Source organism: Dasypus novemcinctus, chromosome 26 (genome assembly GCF_030445035.2).
Source record: "Dasypus novemcinctus isolate mDasNov1 chromosome 26, mDasNov1.1.hap2, whole genome shotgun sequence".
In the NCBI taxonomy this organism is placed as follows: Eukaryota; Metazoa; Chordata; class Mammalia; order Cingulata; family Dasypodidae; genus Dasypus; species Dasypus novemcinctus.
Window position 1 is genome coordinate 6718262 of NC_080698.1, and position 23112 is coordinate 6741373.

General features: G+C 54.4%; 1 protein-coding gene across 6 annotated transcripts in view; it reads right to left on the reverse strand.

Annotated features, from left to right (window-relative positions):
* FYCO1 (FYVE and coiled-coil domain autophagy adaptor 1) overlaps nt 1–23112 on the reverse strand; it is an 83791-nt gene that overhangs the window by 57998 nt on the left and 2681 nt on the right. For all 6 annotated transcript variants that reach the window (XM_012523175.4, XM_004453162.4, XM_071212020.1 and 3 more), the window contains exons 2-8: nt 16026–16182; nt 13382–13488; nt 11779–11904; nt 9492–9598; nt 7923–8066; nt 5156–5246; nt 1021–3393 (exon numbers count right to left, since the gene is read on the reverse strand). In XM_012523175.4, the coding sequence (XP_012378629.2) occupies nt 1021–3393; nt 5156–5246; nt 7923–8066; nt 9492–9598; nt 11779–11904; nt 13382–13488; nt 16026–16182 (3105 nt within the window). The remainder of the gene's footprint in view (nt 1–1020; nt 3394–5155; nt 5247–7922; nt 8067–9491; nt 9599–11778; nt 11905–13381; nt 13489–16025; nt 16183–23112) is intronic.

The following is a 23112-nucleotide window of genomic DNA, read 5'->3' on the forward strand; positions in this document are numbered from 1 at the left end:
GTCAACGTGGGGTCCTTGCTCGGAGATTCCCTCGGCGCCATCCCCCAAATGGGTGAAGCATTAACCACTCCTCTTTTCTCCCCAGACGGCTCCTAAAGCAGCTTTGGGCTTTACTGGTGACAGAAACTTTTTGAGTTTACTGAGAAAAGAGACTTAGCCTGGCCCCCAAACTTAGAATTAATTTCTGCAAGGGGCCACTTGGCCCGTGAGCCACATGGAATGGCTCGGGGCGGGCGGACACCTGCGGGGGCTCTACAGAGCTAAGGGTGGAGGGCCAGGGGTCAGGAGCGGGCAGACCTCGATGCAGGCAGCCGTGATGCGCCCTGGAAGGCAGAGCCTCCTCGCTGCCCCGCCCACGTCCTCCTTAACCTTCTGGGCTGTTTCTTTGTGTGGCATCGAAGACACATGCTAACTGCTGATGTCACAAGCTCTTCCATCCCAAGAGCCGTGTAGAAACGATGACGGTGACGGTGCCTAAGGGGACTGGTTATTCACAGACTATGAACCCGGAGGCTGGACTTCAGGCAGTCCTGAACTGCTAGCACTCTGCGGAAGGTTCTAGAGGCTGAGGCAGGGGTCAAAGTCACATGCTCAAAGGAGCTGGGCAAGGACACAAATGACTGTAAAGGAAGAACTGGAGCGTGCACACCTCCTTTACCAGCTGTCTACTCCCACGTGGGAGGGAAGCCCCAGCGTTTTGAGGCCTTCAGAGATTTCAAAAGAAGCTCCCAAGCTGAACTGTTTGTAAAGCATCTTATTCTTAAATATTGGCTACTAATAAAAATTTAAATTTAAAAAATTTGGCATTTTAGACTTCTGGGCTAAGGCATCACTCCTCGGTGTCCCACCCCTAACGGAGTCCTGCAGGGAGAGGCTCACTGCCAGCTGGGATGGCAGGTCAAGTCCAAGGAGCATCGGCCCAGGCCCACCCTTATTCTCATGGCCTAAGGGGCACCTTTTGGACGCATAGGCCCTGCCCCAGGGAGGTGGGTGGAGCCCCGAGGGGTGAGGCTGGGTTACCTTCAGCCTGCTCTGGTGGTCCATGAGCTCCGCGCTCAGCTGGAACTTGAGGGTGCTGAGCTCCTGGTGCGCGGCCTCCTGGAGGCTCTGGGCCCGCTGCTCGGCCTGGGCCAGCTGGGCCTGCAGGCCGGGCAGTGCGCCGGCCGCCTCCTCAGCCGCCCGCAGCCTCTCCTGCAGGCTTGCCTTCTCTCGCTGCAGCCCTGCCGCCTGCAGCTCCAGGCTCTCTCGCTCCCTCGTGGCTGCCGCTCGGGCCTCCTGGAGCTCCTGGGTGGCACAGGCCAGTGCCTGCTCCATCTGCTCCTTCTCCGCGGTCAGCGAGCAGACCTGGACGCCCAGCTCGGCTGTGTCCGTGTTGGCCCTGTGCAACTGCTCCTGCAGCTCCAGCCGGACGTCCTCGGAGCCCCGTTTCACCTGGGCCAGCTCCTCCTGCAGGGCCCGCAGCTCCTCCTCGCCCTGCTGGGCGCCTCGGGCCCGCTCCCGCAGCGCCCCTTCCCGCTCGGAGCACTGCAGCAGCTCCTGGACGTGGGCCCTGTTGAGGGCTTCATGCTGCTCCTTCAGCTGCTGCACGAGGGCCTGGTGCTCCCTCAGGCCTGCCTCGGCCACATCCAGCTGGCTCTGTGCCTTCTCCCGGTCATCCAGGGCTGCCTGGAGCTGGGCCTGCAGGTCCACCACCGCAGCCTGCAGCCGCTGGGCCTCGCCCTGCTGGGCTGCCAGCTCAGGGACCAGGCTGTTGTCGTGGGGCGGGCTGAGCCCCTGCTGGGCCTTTTCTGCCTTGAGGACCTCGATCAGCTGGGCCTGCTGGTGGCACTGGCCCTTGAGAGCCCGGAGCTCGCTGTCCCGGGCCTCCGCTAGCTGGCGGCACTTCTCGGCCTCCTCCCGCAGCTGCTGGCACTCACCTTCCTTGCTCTGCAGCGCAGCCTCCTTCGCCGCCACCTGGGCCCTCATGGTCTCCTTGGCCTTCTTCACGGCCAGGAGGCTGGCCTCCATCTGGTTGCCCAGGTGCCGGATGTTGGCCTGCTCCGACTCCAGCGAGGCCAGGGAGCCCTGGATGGCCGCCTCCCGCTGCTGCAGGGCCTGGTACTCAGCCTGCAGCGCCTGCAGCTTGCCCTCCAGGAGCTGGTTGCGCCCGACGACACTCTGCAGCTCCCGCTCCAGCTCCCTGTTGGCCTGCCGGAGCTGCTCCTCCTGCTCGCCCGCTGGCACCGCCATCGGTCCCTCCTGCGGGCCCCCCTGGCCCTCCTCGGGCCCCTCGCAGGGCTGCGGTGGGGTGGAACTCTGGGTGGCCGGCGCCTCGCTCCGCTCACCCGCCACAGGCAGCTCGGGGCCCGGCTGTCCAGCCAGCTGCTCCAGCACCCTCACCTTCTGCCGGAGGTGGTCTCTATCCTCAAGGAGCTGCTGCCTCTGGCCCTCCAGCTGGCCCACATGCTGGCTCACCTGTGCCAGCTGCGCTTCCAGGAGCTGCACCTGCTCCGTCAGAGCCCTGGTCTCCTGCTCCAGCAGCGCCTTCTCCTCCCGCTGCTGCTGCTCCTCCCGCCTCAGCCCCACCAGCTCCTCCTCGAGGGAGCTGGAGCGGGCCAGCGACTCCTGCAGCTGTCCTCGGAGCTGCACTGCCTCCTGCCCCTTCCCAGAGAGCTCCTCCTGGAGGGGGGCCAACTCCTTCACCAGGCGCTCCAGCTCGGCCCGGGCCTCCTCCTTCAGCTGCAGCTCCCTGGTCAGCTGCTCCAGCTGTGCACTCTGCTGCCCATTGAGCTCCTGGACCTTGGTGCTTTCCCTTTCCAGGACTCGAAGCTTCTCCCACAACTCCCGGATCTCCAGGGATGAGTCCCCGGAGATGGGCTCTTGCTGCCCTTGTGCGTCCAGCACTGCATCTGCCTTCTGCGCGACTCTGGCCAGCGGGGCTGGGGCACTGCCTAAGTGCTGGTGCATCCTGTGCAGTGAGGCCCGTGTGGCCTCGAGCTCCTGCACCAGGGGCTGGAGCATGGACTCCAGCTCCTGCAGGGCGGAGTGGCAGTCCTCCTTCTCCGCTGCACCTGGCTCCAGGGCCTGCAGGCACCTCTGCAGCTCCTTCACCGTGCTCTGGGTGGCCTGGACAACCTCCCACTGCCTTTGCAGCTCAGCCACCGTGCCAGTGAGGCGAGCGTTGTCTTCGGCTGCAGCACGCCCCCTCTCCCTCTCCATCTGCAGCTGCTCTTCCTGCAAGGCGACAGCTGCCCTAAGCTCCTGGTTCTCTCTGTCCAGCTGCTGCATGCGCTCCTGCAGCTGCTTCTCTCGCACCTCCAACTGGTCCAGCTCCAGCCGCATCTCGTCAAAGCCCTCCAGCGCCTCGTTGTGTAAGGGGCTGCTCAGGTCAAAGCTGGAGGCCATCTCCTGGGTCTGGGGAGGAGAATCATGCAAAAACACAAGTGGCTCTGCCATGAAGTTAGGTGGATACTTGGTAAACCTTTAATGTTAAAAATACCATAACCTATGACCCAAAGTTAAGTCTAATGAGCTCTTAAAGGACTAGAAACTCTTTACTCAAAATCTTTATCACAAGGAGGTGGGCAGTACATTCCAAAGACATGTGTGAGTTCCCTGAAATTCAGAACTCCTGTGTATGATGCTTTATTAAAATAAAATAATGAAGGTTGATTCTTAGATAAAAATGTTATATTTAAAACCCACTTGGGAAGTGGACTTGGCCCAGTGGTTAGGGCATCCGTCTACCACATGGGAGGTCTGCAGTTCAAACCCCGGGCCTCCTTGACCTGTGTGGAGCTGGCCCATGCGCAGTGCTGATGCGCACAAGGAGTGCCGTGCTACGCAGGGGTGTCCCCACGTAGTAGGGAAGGCCCACGCACAAGGAGTGCGCCCCATAAGGAGAGCTGCCCAGCGTGAAAGAAAGTGCAGCCTGCCCAGGAATGGCGCCGCCCACATGGAGAGCCGACACAACAAGATGACGCAACAAAAAGAAAGACAGATTCCCATGCCGCTGACAACAACAGAAGTGGACAAAGAACACGCAGCAGATAGACACAGAGAACAGACAACTGGGGCTGGGTGGGAGGGAAGGGGAGAGAAATTAAAAATAAAAGAAAATAAAACCCACTGCACTACAGCCACAACTCATGTCATGAGTAGCCATAAAATGGAATAAAGGATTAGTACCTTTTATTACTTTTAGTATTTCTTACATTGATCATTATTTTTTATTACTCATTAATTTCGGTGCTCTTTTCCACAAAACTATATCCAGTTATAAAGATACATTCACATTTCTAATAAAATTACCCAAACTAGCCCTGCCTACTAACTGATCGAGCACCTTTCTCTACCCTCCTTGAACTTCCTTGTGCAATGCCACGACTACCTCAAGAGCCAGAATGATCTCTGGTCCCTCTTCTATGTATGACAGAGCTGCAGCCTCAAGAGATCAGGTGATCTGCTCTGGGTCACACAGCCGGTGTGTGACAAAGTCAGGATCTGACCCGTGCTTTTATTTATTTATTTATTTATTTATTTCCCCTCCCCCTCCCAGTTGTCTGCTCTCTGTGTCCATTTGCTGTGTGTTCCTCTGTGACCACTTCCATCCTTATCAGCGGCACTGGGAATCTGTGTTTCTTTTGGTTGCATCATCTTTTTGTGTCAGCTCTCCGTGTGTGCGGCACCATTGCTGGGCAGGCTGAACTTCCTTTCGCGCTGGGCAGCTCTCCTTACAGGGCGCACTCCTTGCGCATGGGGCTCCCCTACGCGAGGGACACCCCTGCGTGGCAAGGCACTCCTTGCGTGCATCAGCACTGCGCATGGGCCAGCTCCACACGGGTCAAGGAGGCCCGGGGTTTGAACCACAGACCTCCCATGTGGTAGACGGACGCCCTATCTGTTGGGCCAAGTCCGCTTCCCTGACCCTTGCTTTTAACCACAGTGCTGAATTGGGGGCTTTAAATTATTTTAAAAGCTTTAAAAACAATTTAGTTTTGAAAGCACCTACATGCTATTTGGTTGTAAGAAGTTTGGGTTCCAGGAAATAGAGGGAATAACTAAGGAGTTACACCGCTCTGGCTTGAACAGCAGGTACCACCTGTGAGCTGCCGGGCATGAGAATGAAACCTGGGTGATGCCGTAGTGAGGGAACCCAGAGCCCTCCCGGCCTTACCTGCAGGTAGCTGCTCACCAGACTGCTCATGCTGGAGCTTCGGCTGGGGGGTTTCCACATGTACGCAGAGGATCCGGCAGCCAGAGTCCTCCTGGGGGCCACAGACAGACAGACTGTGATTCAGGGCAAGAACAAGAAATCACACGCACACACCATCCAGGGGGCCTCCACGGGCACCAGGTGGAGGCAGGGGCACTGCCCTCCCCACAGATGTAAAATGGGAAAATCCACCACAGAGGACAGAACGTGGCTGAAGGCCTGCTTTCAGTTCACGCAGCCACACTGGGCAGCACAGAGAAGGCACTTCCCTCATTGCGCAAAGTACTCGTGGACAAGCACGAGCCTAGAGGCACAAAGGCTTGTGTGGTAACTTGCATTTAGTAGGAACACAAACGAGAGGTTTCTCCTCGCCATAATCTCCTTGATTCAAAATTAGTACATTGTAAAACTTTTACAACCCAGCAGTTCCACTTCTCAGTATCCACCCTAAAGACAGTCACACCCGTGCGTAAGGAGGCGGATGAGGAGGCTCTTTGCAGCATGTAAGAGTGGAACAGTGGAACCGGCGTAACTCTTTATCCCTGGGGAAACATATAAACTGTGGTTTGTTTGTGCAACAGAATACTCTACATCACTGGTCAACAATCTTTTTTTGTAAAGGGCCACAGAATCAGTATCTCAGGCATGAGAGCCAAATAGTACCTGGTGCAATAACTCAACTATGCTGTGACAGCACGAAAGCAGTGTTCCAATATAACTTTACAGCTAAAACCAAGTGGAGGGAGTGGGGGTAGCTCAGTGATTGAGCACCTGCTTCCCATGTATGAGGTCCTGGGTTTAATTCCCGGTAACGCCTAGAAAACAAACCAACCAAGTGGCCATTCTGTGGGCCAGAGTTTGCTGACCCGTGCTCTAACTCTACAGAACTCCATGTGCAAGCATAGATAAAAATCTCAAAAATAATAGTGAATTCAAGTATGTAAATTAAAAAATATATATACAAAAAACTGTGTATGTCTGTATGTGTGTACATATGTATATTATGTATATATATAGTATTTATGGAAACACATGTAGTAAAAACAAAAACATTTGAGATGCACATGACTCAGCTACAGGGCTATGACTACTTTTGGAGAGGGAGGAAAGGGGAAAGGATGCCATGGGTGGGGCTTCAGTTATAGCTAGAATATTTAATTTCTTAAGAAAAAAGATATCAGACATTTGAAAAAAAACAGCTTGAAGGGGCTCCCACTGGCAAAATATTAAACAATAATCTTCAAAAAAAATAATGACAGTGACAGAATATAACCTATTGAATAAAATAAGAATCCGTGAAGTCTGTAGTGATGTGAATGAATAAATAAATGAATACATAAGTGGGGAAAAGAAAAGATCTTCCTTACAGAAGGAAATGCCAACTAATAATGTGAAAGGAATATTAGAGTTAGGAAATCACTCTTTGTAAACCATGACAGCAATAACTGATTTAGGTAACAATTATCAACACATGGTAAAACAGGCAGGTGAGAGATTTACGAGAAACTGGATAATAATATAACTGCCTCCCACAAAGGTACATATGAATTACAAAGGGAGAAACTGTAACTTTAGAGTGGAGAACCCTGGCAAATATCACCTGATCAAAATATTTTTTATTCTATAAAAGATATTTTCAGGGCAAATGGCAATATTTGAAAAAGCTCTGTAGGTTACATAGCAATATTGTGTCACTGCTAATTTCCTGATTTTAGGAATTGTACTGAGCTTATGGAAGAGGATGTCCTGGATTTCAAGAACTACACAATGAAGTGCCGCTGAGTAAAAGTGAATCAAGTCTGCAACTTACTTTCAAATGGTTAGGAAATAAACCAATATGGATATACAGAGAAACTGAATGATAAAACAAATATGATGAAATACGGACAAGGGGAGAATTGCAAACAAGGATATATGAGTACTCTACTAGTAATTTTTGCAATTTTTCTGTAATTATTTCAAAATAATCTTCAAAAAAAAGGGCATCTGAGGTAAATATGGCAAAATATTAGCTATTAAATCCTAGCTTTTCATAAGTGGACATCATGTTATATTCACTACTTTTCTCTATAGTGAAAATGTTTCATAAGCAAAAATTTAGAACATGAAATTTTAAAAACCCCTATTAACAGAAAGCAAAACAAACCAAGGATGCTGAACCTGTGTTTAAGTCAAGCCTGGTGCCCTGGCCCTGCGGCCACCAGCTCTCTGACTCTGGCAGGTCCCTGGACTCTGTGTCTCAGAGCTTCCCTCCTGGACCTGCAAGGGCTGAGAGGGGTCAGCCCGACGGCATGACGGCCTGCGAGATAAACGTGATCCGCCTGATGGCCTCCCAAGAGAAGGGAGTGGAGACCCCAGCAACCCGCCTGAGAGCTGCCGCCTGGGCGCCCTCTCCCCCCACCCGGAAATCTCAATAATTAACCTATGAAAACGCAAACAGGGAAAAGCCTGCTGCCCCCACCTCCACTCCCATGTCAAATCCCTCGGCATTGTCTTAAAACCTCAGGTTTTGCTTAGGTACCTGCACTGCCTTGTATACCACCTGGCCACTGGGCTAGCTTAAAAGCAGGAGTCTTCAGAAGCTATCGTTAGTCATGACTCAACAAAGTCTGTAAAATTAGAAGGCATGAAGTTGCAAGCAGAGCTGCTTGACTAGACCAGCGGCAGCCTCGGGAACCTCCAACAGCCCCGTGCCCTGCCTTCCAGACCCCGCAGCTCTTCACAGTACCGTGCGAACGTGGGCCAGGCCGTGTCCAAGTCGTAGCCCCGGGACGCCAGGTCAAACTGGACTTCGGTCAGCTCATAGAGTTGGCCCACGATGTCGGAGCTCAGCTTTGGCTTCAGGAAGGGGCTTCGGGCATAGTACCAGTCACTGCAGGAAAATGGGAAAATGTGTCAATCACAAGAGCAAGAAAGAGAAGATGGAGCAAACTGAGTCCTTCCTCCCAGTGTGGTGCTGTCTCATCCCATTCCAACTCGGGTTCCTAAATTAAAGACACACAGACATCAACTTGATTAGCAATGTAGGAACACATAACTCTCAAGTAAGCTTGCTCTCCTTCAAAGAAATTACTGCATGATCTAGACACTTATTCATTTACCAATTTCCCAAAAAGGACGTGAGAGAGTTTAAATCTCAATTACTTGCCAAGAAGGGACAGTCATTAGGGAAAGAAGACTTTCTCTTTGAAAGATGACCACACTTTCTATTCCTTCTCCAGAACACAACACAGACCCCTGAATTCCCTGATTTCTGGCCAGACACCAATGCAAGAGCTAAGGAACAAAATATCTACCAAGAAACTTGATTTGCACTTTGAAGTGGTGGTTGTTTCATTTCAGGTAAAGCAATAAAGGTCAAAAAAGAACACTGATGAGTTTAAAAATCTACTTGGCTGACACCCATGAACTGTGAAACACTGGAAGTCAAGCTGTTTATGCAATCTCCACCAAACACCTCAGACAAAACATACTTAAAATCAAGTGTCTACGCTTTCTCAATTCACGATTCACAAAGCCTGCTGCATGCAGGAGAAACATTCTTTATGCAAATCAATCTTAAAGGTGACAAAATGAAAGAGAACCTTTCCCCATTTAAAAAAAAAAATTCAGAAGTGATTCTCTAACTAGAAAAATGCTCCCTGGGAAGAAGTGAGGCCAAGCTGGTAAAAAGGGAGCTCAGCAGTCCAGACAGGTCCAGCTGGTCAGTACTGGGTTTGAAGCTCCAATACGGCACGGACTTCCCTCCTTACCCGCTCCACGCCACCTGCTCTCTCTCCCTCTTTCCTGCCCAGTGACACAAACGCTGGCCACATTCACCCCGGGCTCTGCAGCAGCCCACTCCTGGTTGTCGTCAGTCTCCAGGGAGTCCCAACACCCCTAAGAGGTAAGGCCCTAGGGTCCGATGTCTCAAAAGCCCCCCAGGCGATGCTGCCCAGAGGCCCAAGAGGCTGCAGGCACAGACCTTTCGGGTGCCGGCTGGGTCTCTGTTAGCGCTGCGCCAGGTCATGCCATCCTGGCCCTGTGAGTTAGGAGACCTGGTCCTTGACTTAGTGAGGGGCGTCGGTGTGGCTCCGAGGCTCGCCATCCTCACCTGCAAACACGTGGTGCTACCTGCCCCACGTGGATCAAGGACAGTCACAGGGCGGAGAGAGTGATGGGAGGTGTGGAAGGGCCTTGCACAAGCCGGGAGCGTGCAGACCGGCCCCGCTGCTGCAGTTGCCATCGTGACCGAGGAGAGACTTCGGTTCGTTTCTCAACGGTCTGTGGATAAACCCCAGCCCTGCCAGGTGCTTACCTGGTCACTTTGGTGTTCATGAAGCACTGCTGTAAGGTGTCTGCCAGTCTCTGGTGCACCAAGGAGTAGCGGATAAATGCTCGTCCTTTCCCCAGAGATGTTCGGAGCTAGGAAAAGTGGTCACGGAGAGACGAAGAGCTGTTAGCCTAATGCCAAATGCAGACCTGGCCTCGTGGACAGCTTGCAAAGCACAGATACCAGACAGTGAAGGGTACCCGATCCCACCCTAAGAACCAGCTTCACTCAGCCCCTCAAAGGACATAAAACATTTGATGACGTCACCCCAGAAAGGGAGGCCTGAGGTGGACGGACTTTGCGCAGGCCCCCGCCTTGAGAACAGCCTGCAGGTTCCAATAAGCATTTCAAGGAAGGTACAGTAACGAGAAGCTCCAAACACGAGGAGCCTGCTGGAATGTTGTTCTCCCTCCTGAATCTCTGGGCTTGGATTCAGATGCAAAACTATCCGACTGGCTTTGGAATACTTAGGATAAAACTTGGAGTTCCACAAAGGGCTCCCCACATCAGGAGAGAGCCTGAGGAATGAGAGAGGGCCTCAGTTCAGCTCCTGTCTTGTTTCCAAGGTGTTGGGGGAACAGGAGCAGCTGGAGGGCTTGTGGAGGGGGGTGAGATTAGGCAAAAGGGCAGAGGTGGTTCAAGGAAACTTTTAGTTTTGCTGGATGTGCAGCTGCCTCCTGTGTCTTCGTGAAACTGTGAGCAAAATTCACGTGACTGTCAGTGCTTTCCTGTTTGGAGCTGTGTCTTTTCAGCTATGGCCAATTCACCACACTTAGTCGGAAGGTGCCCAGGGGTGGGAGCAGGGTGCCCCTGGGTGGCCAGTCACACGGGGCAGGGCACAAATGGACGAGGGGCTCTTCCTGGAAGCCTGAGGGGTAGGGCAGGAGGGCCCCGGTGCAGACCTGCCTGTGAACCCCCCTCCCAGGCCCCTGGAAGGTGGCCACACCTATAAAAGCAATTCAGGACAAGGAGAAGATGTGACTGGAGCTGTCTGAGGTTTAAAGTCACCTCTCAAAACACAGTTTCTAAAGAGGTTTCTGGGAGCTCGTTTTGCTGCAGATGGGTATGCTGGTTAGAAGCTGCCTGCTGTGAGGATATAATAAAGCAGACAGCCAGGGCCCGCATGCAAATCAGCATTCACACCGCTGAGGCTGCAGCCCCAGAAGCTAGGAAAGTAGCAGCGCTCCAAAATGTACTCATCGAATGCAGTGAATGCACCACACCGATGAAAGAAGCTGTCGATGAGGGAAAACTGGGGGGTGTGGGGAGTGGGGCACATGGGAATCTCCTATATTTTTTTAAGGTAACATTTTATGTGATCTAGGTATCTTTTAAAAATATATAAAAAATATATTAAAAAAAAAAAAAGAGTGGGCAGGAATTCAAAACCTCCCCTCTACCACATATCCCCGCCCAGTCGGCTCTGAACTTGGGGGACAGGCCCTGCCTGCCTTTCAAAGGTCAACACAGTCACCTCGTGTACACATGGCAGGAGGAGGGCGTGGCAGTGGCTTGACCAGGGAGGGTCCTAACACCCCAACTATCAGGGCGCCAGTTACTGCACCGCCTGAGACAGGAACGCGTGGCATGGCCTCACGCCCTGGCGCTGTAACGTTTACCTCACGTCGTGTACCTCAGAGCTGAACAACTTCTTGTTGCTGACTCTTGGAAATTATACAGCATGAAGCAAATTTAAAAAATAAAAAGGTGGGAAACCTCAGGAACCACAGAAACTGTTAGGCATCTCTGTGTCAATTCTGCCGGTTTTGGAGGCCTTCTGGACACCCGGAAATGAAGCTGGGCAGCCGCCTGACCCGCTGGCTTTAGAGAAACCACCACGGCTGGGCTGCAGACCGCTGATCTCGGCAGGGGCCAGGGAAGAATCTGGAGGATACCCCCACGTCCAAATACTTTTTCCTCCGATGAGTGAGGAAGAGTGTTTTTAAAGGGGGAGGCACCCGTGCTGCTTGCCTCCAAGGGGCACCCCAAACAGAGACTCGGTGCATGGGGCACCCTGCAGGCTAAGTGGGGAGTGGGCTCTGCACAGCATCAGTTGAAGCCAGTCTCCTGCTGGGAAAATGCCCGCTCAAGCGCCTCCCTGGGCTCGACCCTCCACACCGATGGGCTCTGAGTGCACCTAGGCTGGACTGTTTCACTTCTCACCCCCCGTAATGCCCGCGCCCCCCTTGGATGCCTGCGGCAAAGGTCTCTGCGAGCTCCGTGGGCAGGTGAGAGGAAGCGGCGAGGGCCTGGGCTGCTCCACCTGGCTTACCTCCGAGATAGCCTTGACGAACCGGATCCCATCGCTGGCTCCCTTCACTCTGCCCAGGCAGTCACAGAAGTAATCCCAGTAGTCCTTCTTGCTGCCCAGGAGCGTGGCCTTCTCCTTCTGATCGAACTGGGTAGAGAGAGGGACAGAGGGAGGAGGCCCGCCCACACTGTTCACCCCCCACGCCCATGATAAATACTGACAGCGCCTTGGCTGCCTGGCGCTGCGCTGGGCCCTTCCCTGGGGTTATTCTTATGCTCAACAACCCTTGCAGATGTGGGTGACTTGACCCCCAACTTACAGACATGGAAAGGAGAGGCTCGGAGAGGACTGGCTCAAGGCCACACAACTGGTGAGATTCAGGAATAACAGTCCCCAAAATATATTTATCCCTTGAAGGGAGCTCTGGGCATAGAGCTGGTGGAAGACCCCCAAAATGCCAAATGACATGATAAGGAAACACACATGAGAAGTCCCAAGAGCAACTGAAGAGTGATAACTATTTCCCAGCTTAAGGAAGTAAGTTAATGACATTTTATCCCAACTACTCAACTCCTAGGTTTCAATTCTATGTTTCCATACACATATAATAAATTCAAATAAATGACAGCAATGAGTCATTTTGAATACAAAACCAAAATGGGCTGAACTGAATAAAAATGAAGCCCATAAGCATTTACACACATCCTCAAGCATTTTTACAATGTAAAACAGGGTACCATCAGAACAGGCAGGGGAAGGTGAGCCCTTTGTCACAGTGGGGGCTTCTCCTCCAATGGGGTCTCATCTTACATGGTTTAGTTAGACATGAAGTTGCAAATAATGGTGCTCAAAATGATATAGGTATCTCTTTCTATAGCATTTTATGGCATTTTTTCTAATTATAGAGGACAAGCATATGTTGTTAGGAAATCTAGCTAAAACAGAAAAATAGAAAAGATAAAAAATTACAATGCCTACTATCCCATTCTAAGATAAGTTTCTTTAACTTCTGGGCTCGCTTCCTTCCTGCCTTTTTTTGTTGGGTGTCTTTTCCCCCACCTGCAGTGGTCTCTGAGGCTGTGCTTCTTGAACTAAGCAGGTTACCCTATGCGCTTGCTCAAAGTTTCCTGGACCCACCTCCAGAGGTCTTGACGGAGCTCGTTAGGGCAGGACCGAGAACCTGTTCTCCCCAGCCCCGGTGACACTGAGGCTGTGGACACTTGAGCAGTGAGGTTCAGAACAGGGGTCTACGGATAACCTTCAGAGGGTCCGCTCACTCCTGGAAACCGTGTCCCGGGTGTGAACACCCGCATGGTTGCTGGGGAGGGGGTCCTCGACTTTCGCCAAACTCTCAAAGGAGAATGTGGCTGCCCAAAAGTTACGATCCCTGCTCCATGGCAGCCTGTGGCCCACCTGGAGATGACCTCGATTCCCAGCACCATCCTAAGGGGTAACTTTCCAATTCCCCAGAGGCGGCCTGCACGCTCACATGGACTGCTGTCAGTCTGATGAGGGCGGAGGGCTCTACGGAGCTTTCTCAGCTACCTCCTGACTGCTAATGAGTAACCCAAGAGGGAAGCAAGAGACAGCAGAGAAAAACCAGCACCTCACAGGACGCACTTACTTGCAGGAGATACTCAAGTTTGTAAGAAAACTTGTGCAGGCTGGTGCTGTCATCTGTGACGGGCTCCCCGGCTTCCTGAAATTCTTTGCTTAGTTCTGCCACAGCATCTTGAAAACAACAAACAGGAACACGTAGCTATTAATAGATGGAGAATGACCTCAGAGAGAGAAGCGTTTCAGAACTGTTAAAATGTGGGGGGAAAGTACACTTAGAATCGATGAGTCCTGATATGACTGTCCCATTTTACAGATAAGGAATGGACAGAGAGGTCACAGCACTTGGTGAAAGAGTGCCAGCCAGAATAAGAACCTTGGTGCGATGGTCTGAAGCTACATGGACCCCAGAAAAGTATGTCGGTAAAGGTAATCCATTCCTGTGGGTGTGCACCCACTCTAAGTAGGACCTTAACTTGAGATGGGGCCTGCATCATTCAGGGTGGGTCGTAGTCCTCTGACTGGAGTCCTTTATAGGGGGATGAAGTTCAGACAGAGAGGAAGAAAGCCACAGAAACAAAAGCTGGAAGCAACGAAACCCAGAAGAGAAGGAAGAGACTAGCAGACGCCACCACGTGCCCTGCCATGTGACAGAGGAGTCCAGGATGGCGGGCAGCCGGTCTTCAGGCAGAGGGTGCCATCTTGATGATGGCTTGGCTTGGGTATTTTCACGACCTCAGAACTGTCAGCCTGTAAGCTAATAAACTCCCTTTGTAAAAGCCAACCCACTTCTGGCATGTTGCTTTCGGCAGCCTAGCAAATTAAGACACTTGGTTTCCTCAAGTCTTTCTGACTCCAGCGCTCCGCTCTTAGCATCTAAGTATCTTAACTTCCTTGTACAGAGACGGGAAAAAACCTTTTGACGAGCTCACCGCCTCTGGGTTTGGTGTGAACACGGGGAAATGTCCAGCATCGCGAGGACATCAGGACCAAGCTCTCCTCTCCTCTGACAAGTCTTAAAGGGGCAGCCCCTAACCCCTGCTCCCAAGCACCATGGTTTGAAGCTGAGCCTGAACTGGCTGAAAAACGATCAACACTGGGCCCTCAGGAAAGCATCGGCAAATGATGGAGACAGGACGCTGGTACCGATGCTTCCAATGACAAGTGATGGTTGCCTGCTGCACCCTGCTAGAAGTGTCCGCTGTGGCTGGGAAAGATACAGCCTTCCTCCTCCATCCTAAGGCTGGGTAACTGTGGACAACCAGCATTCTATTGATCTGTAAACCTCTGAAACTTTGAAAGAGGGAGACCTTGGATATGAAATAAGAAATTTTCAGTTCCAATCTCTGATAATCCGAATGCATTACTTATTAATACTAGTTTTACATGAATTACATACTTGGTGCTCTCAACAATCCTGAGAAGTGGGTGTTGTCATCAAACCCATCTGACACAAGAAAGACACAATTGCCAAGCCAAGGAATTTTCCCATGGCTTCCAGGGCTAAGAGGAGGAGCCAGGGCCGGCCCCAGCTAGCTGCTCAGCCCCCGGAGCTGCCGTCACCAGGAGCAGATGGGGCTGCCCCACAGGTGCGAAGTGCCTGCGGATGCCCCAGTCACGGAGGCACCGCGCCCGTGGACGATGCTGCACACCTGCACGCTGAGTGAGACAGCCCCAGGCCGAGGGAAAAGGTCTCCAGGGGGTACCTTTCAAAACCCCACCAATGTGCTCGGGGACTACCTCTCCGTGTCTGTTTCCTCATCTGCAAAATGGGCCGACACTGGTACCTATCTTGCGGGAGCTGCCACCTGCCGGACCTGTGCACAACTGAAACGGCACGCGATGATCACCTATGAGAGTCCCCAGGCGCTGGAGGCAGGAGATGATAGGCCTCAGAAAATGACTTTTATCTCACTGACTTCGGCCCCCGTATGAGGTGGCTGTGGGTCAGTGCTGTGTCCGAGCAGTTAAGAACTAGAGCCTTTAGTCTGTCAGGAAAGTGTCACCGTGGACTCTGCAGGCCTGAGGAGGTGGTCAGCTTTGGATCATGGAGTAGCACAAGTGTTGGAGCCCCAAACAGGCACTGGTGGTCTGTGGGGGATGGAAAACTTGCCAAACTTCTGACTTTTGGAGCTTCACCTGACAGGATGAAATCTGGGCCCTCGATTTGGAGCCGACAGAGAAAGCAGAGCCTTGCTCCTGAGTCTACCAAGCTCTCCCTGCATCCACCCTGCCCGGGGGCTCCTGGCAGGTCTCCCACTGGAGAACGAGTGCCCGGGAAGGCCGGGAAGCAGCAGGAAATGGAGTGCCACGGGCCAAGGCCATCTGCCAGCGAGGACAGATGGGCATCTGGCCTTCTGCTCAAGAAGCGAGAATACATCTCCCCAAACGAGCCATCTCCATCAGAGCCCCGAGGGGCGTGACTCGACCAGCAACCTAACAGGTAGCGTGAAAACACACACACCCCAACTGAATGCCGATTCGACTGTTTACAAACTGCCTTTGCAGTGCCCCGAGAGGAGGCCAGGCAGGTTCTCCCAGACTTGCCCAGGTGGAAACCTGAGACCAAATATTTCACTATGGTGCGGCCTGAGGGCTCCGGTTACCCCCGGGGTGGACAGAGAAGAAAGGGTGAATTTCAACTGGCAATGGCCAGCTCGGCCACAGCCCCCTCAAAATCCAACCTGCCACGTTTGATGACTTAACTGTACCTTGCAGATCGCGGATAATTCTCTGGAGCTGGCTCTCGGCGGCGGTGGAAGCCATGGCCGAGGCTGCGGGCTGCCTCCTGCCGGGGTCTGGAGAAAGGCTTGGAACTCGGGCCCTCTGTGGCCTCCGGTGCGCAGAGGTCAGGCTCGGCGGTGGCTCCTGCGCGGGGCGAGAGGAGGCCATGGAGGAAGCAGCCCCAGGCACAAGCGACAGACAGGACTGCAGGAAGTCCACTCCCGGCAAAGTCGCAGGGCCCTCTGGGGTTTGCTCCTGACATACTGACTTTCACATTCTGACACAATGACCCAGTTTGGGGCTTAAAAAGAAAGAGCATCAACCAAATGGTGCAGACCATTCTCTGAGCTCCCCTCCCACTCGGCCTCACTCTCTGTCCTCACAGAAAAGGCTGCCCCCACTGCCTTCCGCCAAGGCCGGCTGCCCCCCAGCCCTCTCTTCCATGCCTAGTGTCCCCCTCGCCCCGGCCATCCTTCTCTGAGGAAGGGTCAGTCACCTGTGTCCAGGCAGCAGTCGGGGGCGAGAGGCTGAGGACACCCCTGGGGGCTTCTGGGCCCAGGAGAGGTGGGCCTGCCTGGCAGGGGAGCGGCCCCTCGGAGGAAGGACCCTAGCTGGGCCCGGGGGCCGAGCGCTGCCTGGCCCGCCACCCGGGACCTGCGCCGCCACGGTAGTTGGGGACACGGCTCTATTTTAGGCTCGGTTACGGTGCCCTGGCAGCGGCTGCGTCCCGAGTTAGCGGCCCTGCTCTGGCAGCTGCTGACGGGCTTCAAGGGCACAGTAACGGCTGAGGCCACCCGGTGAGGACACGGTCTGGACACGTGTCTCGGCACTGTTGCATCCTTCTGTCGCCCTCTCCTCCTCAGACACGTCGGCTAAGGACCACCGCGTGTGCCGGCAAAAAGCGGTTAGCAAGTCTAGGAGCAGCGACGCCGGGGCGAGGGCCTGGACGGGCCACCCCGCCGGGGCTCACCTGCCACCAAGCCCTGGCAGGGCAGAAGAAGGTCATCCCTGTTTACACGCCACCTGGCTTAGGTCCACGGGGCAGCAGGGGTGGGACGGCCGGCTGAACCCCGGTCGGCCTGATTTCAAACCCTGTGGCTTTTCTGGATCGCCTGCTGACCTTTCCCGACTCAAGTGCAGTGGCCACAGCAAACGGCCTGCGGCTCTACGTGCTTCGAGGAGCTTCTCCTGATGAACTTGGCACCCTCCCTGAGCACATCAGTCCAGGCCAGCCCCACTCCTCCACCCCCATCTTCTCTTACGGCTCCCGGAGTCGAGGCCAATTCTGGGGAGGCAGGGGTCCCCAAAGCTCAACCTCCTGCCAGTATTTATATAAGCTTTCCAGTCTCAGCCTGAGGAAGGGAGGGCTTGGCACAGGGCGGATGTGCCCGCGCCTATTTTTAACTAAGAAGCCAGCGCAGCTGTGACTCAGGAAAAACAGGGCGGAGAGGGCTCCCAGCCGGGGAGGGGTGAGGCCTCACCAGGTACCTGCGCCACGCCCCAGCAACTCCCCGCACAGCGCCCCAGATGGCGGAGATTCTGGGGGAACCAGAGCACCCCACCCCTCTGGGACACCAAAGCCAGCACAGTGCAGTTGACCAGCAGCCGGCTCGCCTACCTCCAGGCTTCTCTCCAGGCCACCTGCTGAACACGGAGGCTGAGCGGGCCACCGAGGACCGGCCAGGACTGGGTCAGCCAGACGGTGGCGCGGAAGGCCTCTGCTGCCCGGGCACCTCTGCCGCGCTGGTGGGGCAGAGGGGTCAACACACAGCTGCCCCCGGCGCCACACTGTCAGCGCCTACTCTGTGCCAGCGGGGGACAGAGGCACAGAAGGTACAGCGCCCCTTGGAGGAGCTCGGCTTCCACCGGGAAGACAGCTGGAAAATCAGCCTCCAGTGGAAGAGGCCCATGCAAAGCTGTGGGTGGAGTGTTAGAGGCGGCCAGCAAAGGGATGAGCCACCCAGGCACGCGACGGCACCAGTGAACTCAAGCGTGTTTCGCTGAGCGAGAAGCCAACGCAAAGGGCCACGTACAGGACGCTCTTGCACAGGCAAAACTACGGGGAGAGAAACCAGACCAGCAGTTGCCAGGGGCTGAGGGTGAGGGGAGGGCTTGACTTTAAAGAGCAGGGGAAATTTGGGGAGACAGTGGGACTCTCCTGTATCTTGACTACGGTGGTGGTTACGCGATTGGGTGCAAGTGTCAAAACTCAAAGGACTGCCTGCTAAGAAGGGTGAATCTTACTGTAACACACTGTGATGAATTAACTAAAATGCATTAGGAACTAAGAGGAATGGAAAATGAACTCTGCCTTGGGGAGTGACATGGTGGTGGACACACTGCCCTGGCAACCGAGTCGGGCCAGGCCTGAGGAATGATCGAAATTCACTGAAGCAATGCGAGGAGAAAGGGCACATCAGACGAAGGGACAACGGAAGCAAAGGCCATTTCTTCACCAGCATCTGGCTTCACTGCTGTCCACAGACGGTCTGCAGCTTCTGGGAGAAATAATCTTGGAGGAAAATGACTGGACTCACAGCCCACACGTCCTCAAATGAAGCCTCCTGGGTCTGCATGACGAGAGACACACAGAAGAGGTGGCACCTGGGAGGGACAGGAATGCACCAACGGGTGCTGAGCACCGCATCTGGGCCGGCCAGAACAATGCCTGAACCGGACAAGCAGCCAGCTGCATTTCCAGAAAGCCCGTCCCGACTGGGGAGTCTGGCACGAGGCCATGAGGAGCCTGAACACAGACTTGGCTCGCGAGCCCGTCCTTTGTCACATGACCCTCAGGGCACGCTCGGCGGCTGCCCAAGTTCCCGGGTTGCGGGTGAGCTGTTCCCACCCACTGATTACATAAGCTGCTCTTCCAGAGCGCCTGGTCCCCACCAAGCTGACACGCCCTAGGAGCTGCCCGGTGGGCCCCCAGGCCTCAGGGGGCTTCCCTGCACAGCTCACAGGCTTTCAGGAAGAAGCCAGAGCTTCCTTGGCAGACCCCGGTCACCACGGGTCCATTGTTCTCGTGGCCTCACAGGGACGGCCCTCTGCGCCTTGTCCCTCCCTGGCTCACCTCTGCCGGCACAGAGGGCACAGCACGGGCGCTGTCCCTGGGCTCTCTCTACACCGCCGGCAGCTTCCGCGTGCCTCCAGCAAAGCGTGCTCTTTGGCTGAGATCTGGCATGAAACTACAAGAAGATCCTGACTTCCTCAGCCCACTGGCAAACTGCTCTCCTAACTCAGGAGACTCTCAAAGGCAGCTCCTGCCCACACCACCACGGCCGCCTCAGGGCCCCCACCCCTCGCCAGACGCCCCCAAAGTACAAATTACCTCCACGGGCCGGCACCCCCGCTGCACATGTAAAAACCTTGGTCACTGTCTACGGCAAGGTCTTTCAAATACCTGAGCAATCCATTTTATATAACTTTCCTAATATTCGATTTTCTTGTCAACAACTTGAACTATGTTTAAGCCTTTCCAGAATATCTGCAAACATCCCATCATCTGACAAACAGGAAAGGGGACTAAATGCAGTTCTCAGAAATTCTTGTGTATTATCTGGGACTAGTACCTGAATTCCACGTTACAGCTTAGGTGTTACTTTAGAAGTAAAAGATCTTTCCTGACTTCCAAATTCCTCCAAACCTGCCCTGCCGTCTTACATCTCTTAAACAAACAGACAGCCGTTTAGTGTGAAGTTAAGATTCAAAGACCTTGACCCACGTAAAAGTATTTACACTATAGAGCAAATGACTAAGGTTCACATTTGCCAAAAACTGGCTCTGGTAGCAACAAAACCACCTGGCGCCTGAGCAGCCACAGAAGGAAGGAAGGGCCCAGAGGAGAGGGGCGTCTGCAGGGGTGGAAAAACACCGCACGCCTGCAAAATCCTGGACTCATGCTCCCAACGCTAAGCCAAGGCTGACCCGTAGAGGCCAGCACACAGTGGACAGACAGGTGGCGCACGCCGGCCACGACCTCCACCCTAACGAGAGAAGAGAAGGCCGGTCAGTGGGCCAGAGGTAGGAGGCCCTTTGGGGACACCACTGCCTCAGGCGGCTTCAGCACACCCAACCCCAGAGGCATCTGGCCGGTACCTGCCGCTCAGGTGCTGAAATGGCTCAGGTGCTGAAATGGTCGGTGGGTGGGCAGCCTCCTCTCACCAGTGCTCAAGAGGGTGTCCACGAGGGTGCTAGGAGTTTTCCAGAGACCAACTCAGGGGCAGACATTTCAGCGCATGTGACCAAAGGCTCATTAGGGGACCTACACTTAAGAGTGTTAGCCAACTGCACACATGGCCACCGTTCCCAATCCTTCCTTTGGGCTTGCGCTCTTCTCTTTCTTAAAGGGAACTGGGACTTGGGACTCTGCCATCACATCTTGAAACTCCTCTCGGCCCCCTCCCCCCCCTCCACCGACAATGTCAGGCTCCTTGGTCACTCTCACTCTCCCTGGCACACGTACCAAGCTGGTCACGACTCCAGTGCACTGACCCAGTCAGCGGGGCCAAGAGGGGCCCGTGGGTGAGGGGTTCCCTGGGGGCAGCTGGCTGTTAGGAAGGCAGGAAGCTGGTCCCAGCGAGGGGCCCCAAGTCTGCCTTGGCTGTGCCACTGGGGACCCCAGAGGAAACATGCAGGAGGTGACCGTGGAAGGTGGGAAACGCTGGGCAGTCCGCAACAGCTGCACAGACAACAGCGACACAGACAGTTCTCTACAGAGAGCTCAACTGGTCTCCTGCCCCAGATAGTAAAGAGCCCACCGAGGTGGGGGAAAATGACAGGTCTCCAAGAGCACACGCTCAGGGAGAGTCAAAGGGGCTGGCCCAGCCGATCAGGAATTATGAACCGAGTCTCCGACAGAAGAGGCCACAGCCACTAAACAAGGCCTCGAGGAAGACAAGGAGGGAGCCCGTCTGGAAAGCAGCTAGGCGAGAGATGCTTATTGGGCGCCGTTGTTCAGGGCGGCCCCGATGCCGGAGCCGGGTCTATGGCTGTGAAGGTGAGGAGAGCCCTGGCTCTCAGGTGTTTCAAATCCGGCTAGTTCCAGTGAGCCGAGCTCCAGGGGGAACACGCACACCTCAGCAAGCTTGCAGACAGGTAAAAGGTCACGAGGCCTGATCAGCACTTTGAGGAGAAAGGGGTGAGCGTCTAAAGCACCAAACACGCTCCTGATTCCAACCCCCCACAGCAGAGTCTCCCGCACACTCTCCCTTCTTCGGTTTTCGGGCCGCTCACCACCACGTGATTCCCTGCTTCGTCCCCGTCCCTCCCACCTGCCTGCAGCTCCACCGCTGCGGATTATCGCCCCGGCAGCCAGCCCAGTTCTGGCTCACCCGGAGCCCTAAGTAAGTGAGTCGCTGAATGACACAATGAATGAGACAAAACAAAATACACAGACCCTCCCTTCAAAACCAAACTAAATATTTAGGCATAGAAATGTACTAGAGATATACTAAAATGTAAATAATCTTTCAATGGTGGGAACATGGGTAAGTTTTCAAAAAGTCTATTTCTCTGATTTTTCTATTTTCCTTTATGGAGCATAAATTACTTTTATGTTGACTAAAATAACCTATTTTGAAAATGGGGTTGTAATTGTGGATGCTATCTCCCCGTTATTGTGAAAATATTACGGAACTATTACTCTAAAGTGAATGGGCTGTAATGAGGGGATGGATGGACGCAGCGTGTCTCCTCCAGCCTCCCCTCTCTAGTCTCCCTTTTTAAACAGGCGAGACCCCCGGGGTCCAGAGAGCGCGCAGGGGCCACAGCAGCTAGTCCAAGTCCCGCTGGGCTCGGGGGCCCCCCATCCCCGGCCCACCGACCTTGCCGACCCTCTCTGATCCCTCCTCCCTCCCAGCTGCATTTGGCCCCGGGGCTGCCTGCAGCGGCTGGGGCCCTGCCTCTGGGTGGGTGTCCTGCCCTGCTCACCTCCGCTGGCCAAGCTCTCTGGTCTTTGGGGTCTAGTCTGGGCAGGAGGACGCATGTGCCACAGCTGTGTCCCTCAGACAGGCTTCCCAGACACAAGGACGGTGACAACCACCCACCACTGCCATTGCCTCCACTGCTTCCCCGACTCAAGCCTCCCCAAGGCCCTTCTCTCTCCTTCCCTGCAGGTTAGGATATGCCAGTGTGGTGCCACCAAGAGGCAGGGTGGGGGCAGGTATGCTAAGCCCCTTGGGGAGGGGGACAAGCAAGGCCCACAGCCCCGGGCGGCAGAATGGGGGTTGGTGGGGGGAGCTAGCCGGCAGACAGGACCGGCAACTGAGACCCAAGATGGCTCTGAGGCTGGAGTCGTGGCAACGAGCAAGACATCTGTCTTCTCTTTGATCAACTGTAGCTGCGTCTTGCCACTATGGACCCTATTCGAGATTCTGGAATCAAACTCACATGAGATTTACATTACCTAGCAGGCAAAGACTGATGCTATGGCGATCATGCCGTGACGGGGTGAGACTCAGGGTATGTTAAGCTCACCAAATGGGTTTCGGGTAATTTTAGCAATTGACCTTCCCTTGCCTTGTTTCTTTCCAGCTGCCATGTGGGGTGGTAACCCTTTACCTTCCTCCGTGTGGGATGACTGAGGGCTGCCTTGGGGGAGGCAGAGGACCGCACGCACTCTCAATGGCTAACCTTGGCTGGGCTGCCAAGTACCCACTCCCTGCTCCTGACCTAGGCTGCAGGTGCCCTGGACAAGGCACCCAAGCACCGTGTTCGGCCCCAGGTAATTCCTGCCAGCTCCATCTTAAACCACTAGCCCTGGTCGAACCACGCCACCCCACCCAGGACCTCTTCCAGGGATTCTCGTCTGGTCTAGCGCCCTGCAAGCTCATGGCGGGCTTGGAACACGTCCCCCTTGGATGTGAAGGACCCCAGGTGGACTTCTTTCCCCAGGCCGCGGTGGTTGGCCAGAGCGGCCCGTGTGCCCCAGAACAGCACAGGTCAGCGGCTACACCCAACCACAGGTTCTCCTTAAGTCTGTCCTTGGAACCGCAGGGGACAGCCTCAGCCTCACAAACAGGATCTGGCCCACGTGGAAAATGCCCTTGCTGTATCCGAAGAGCCACAGAGACC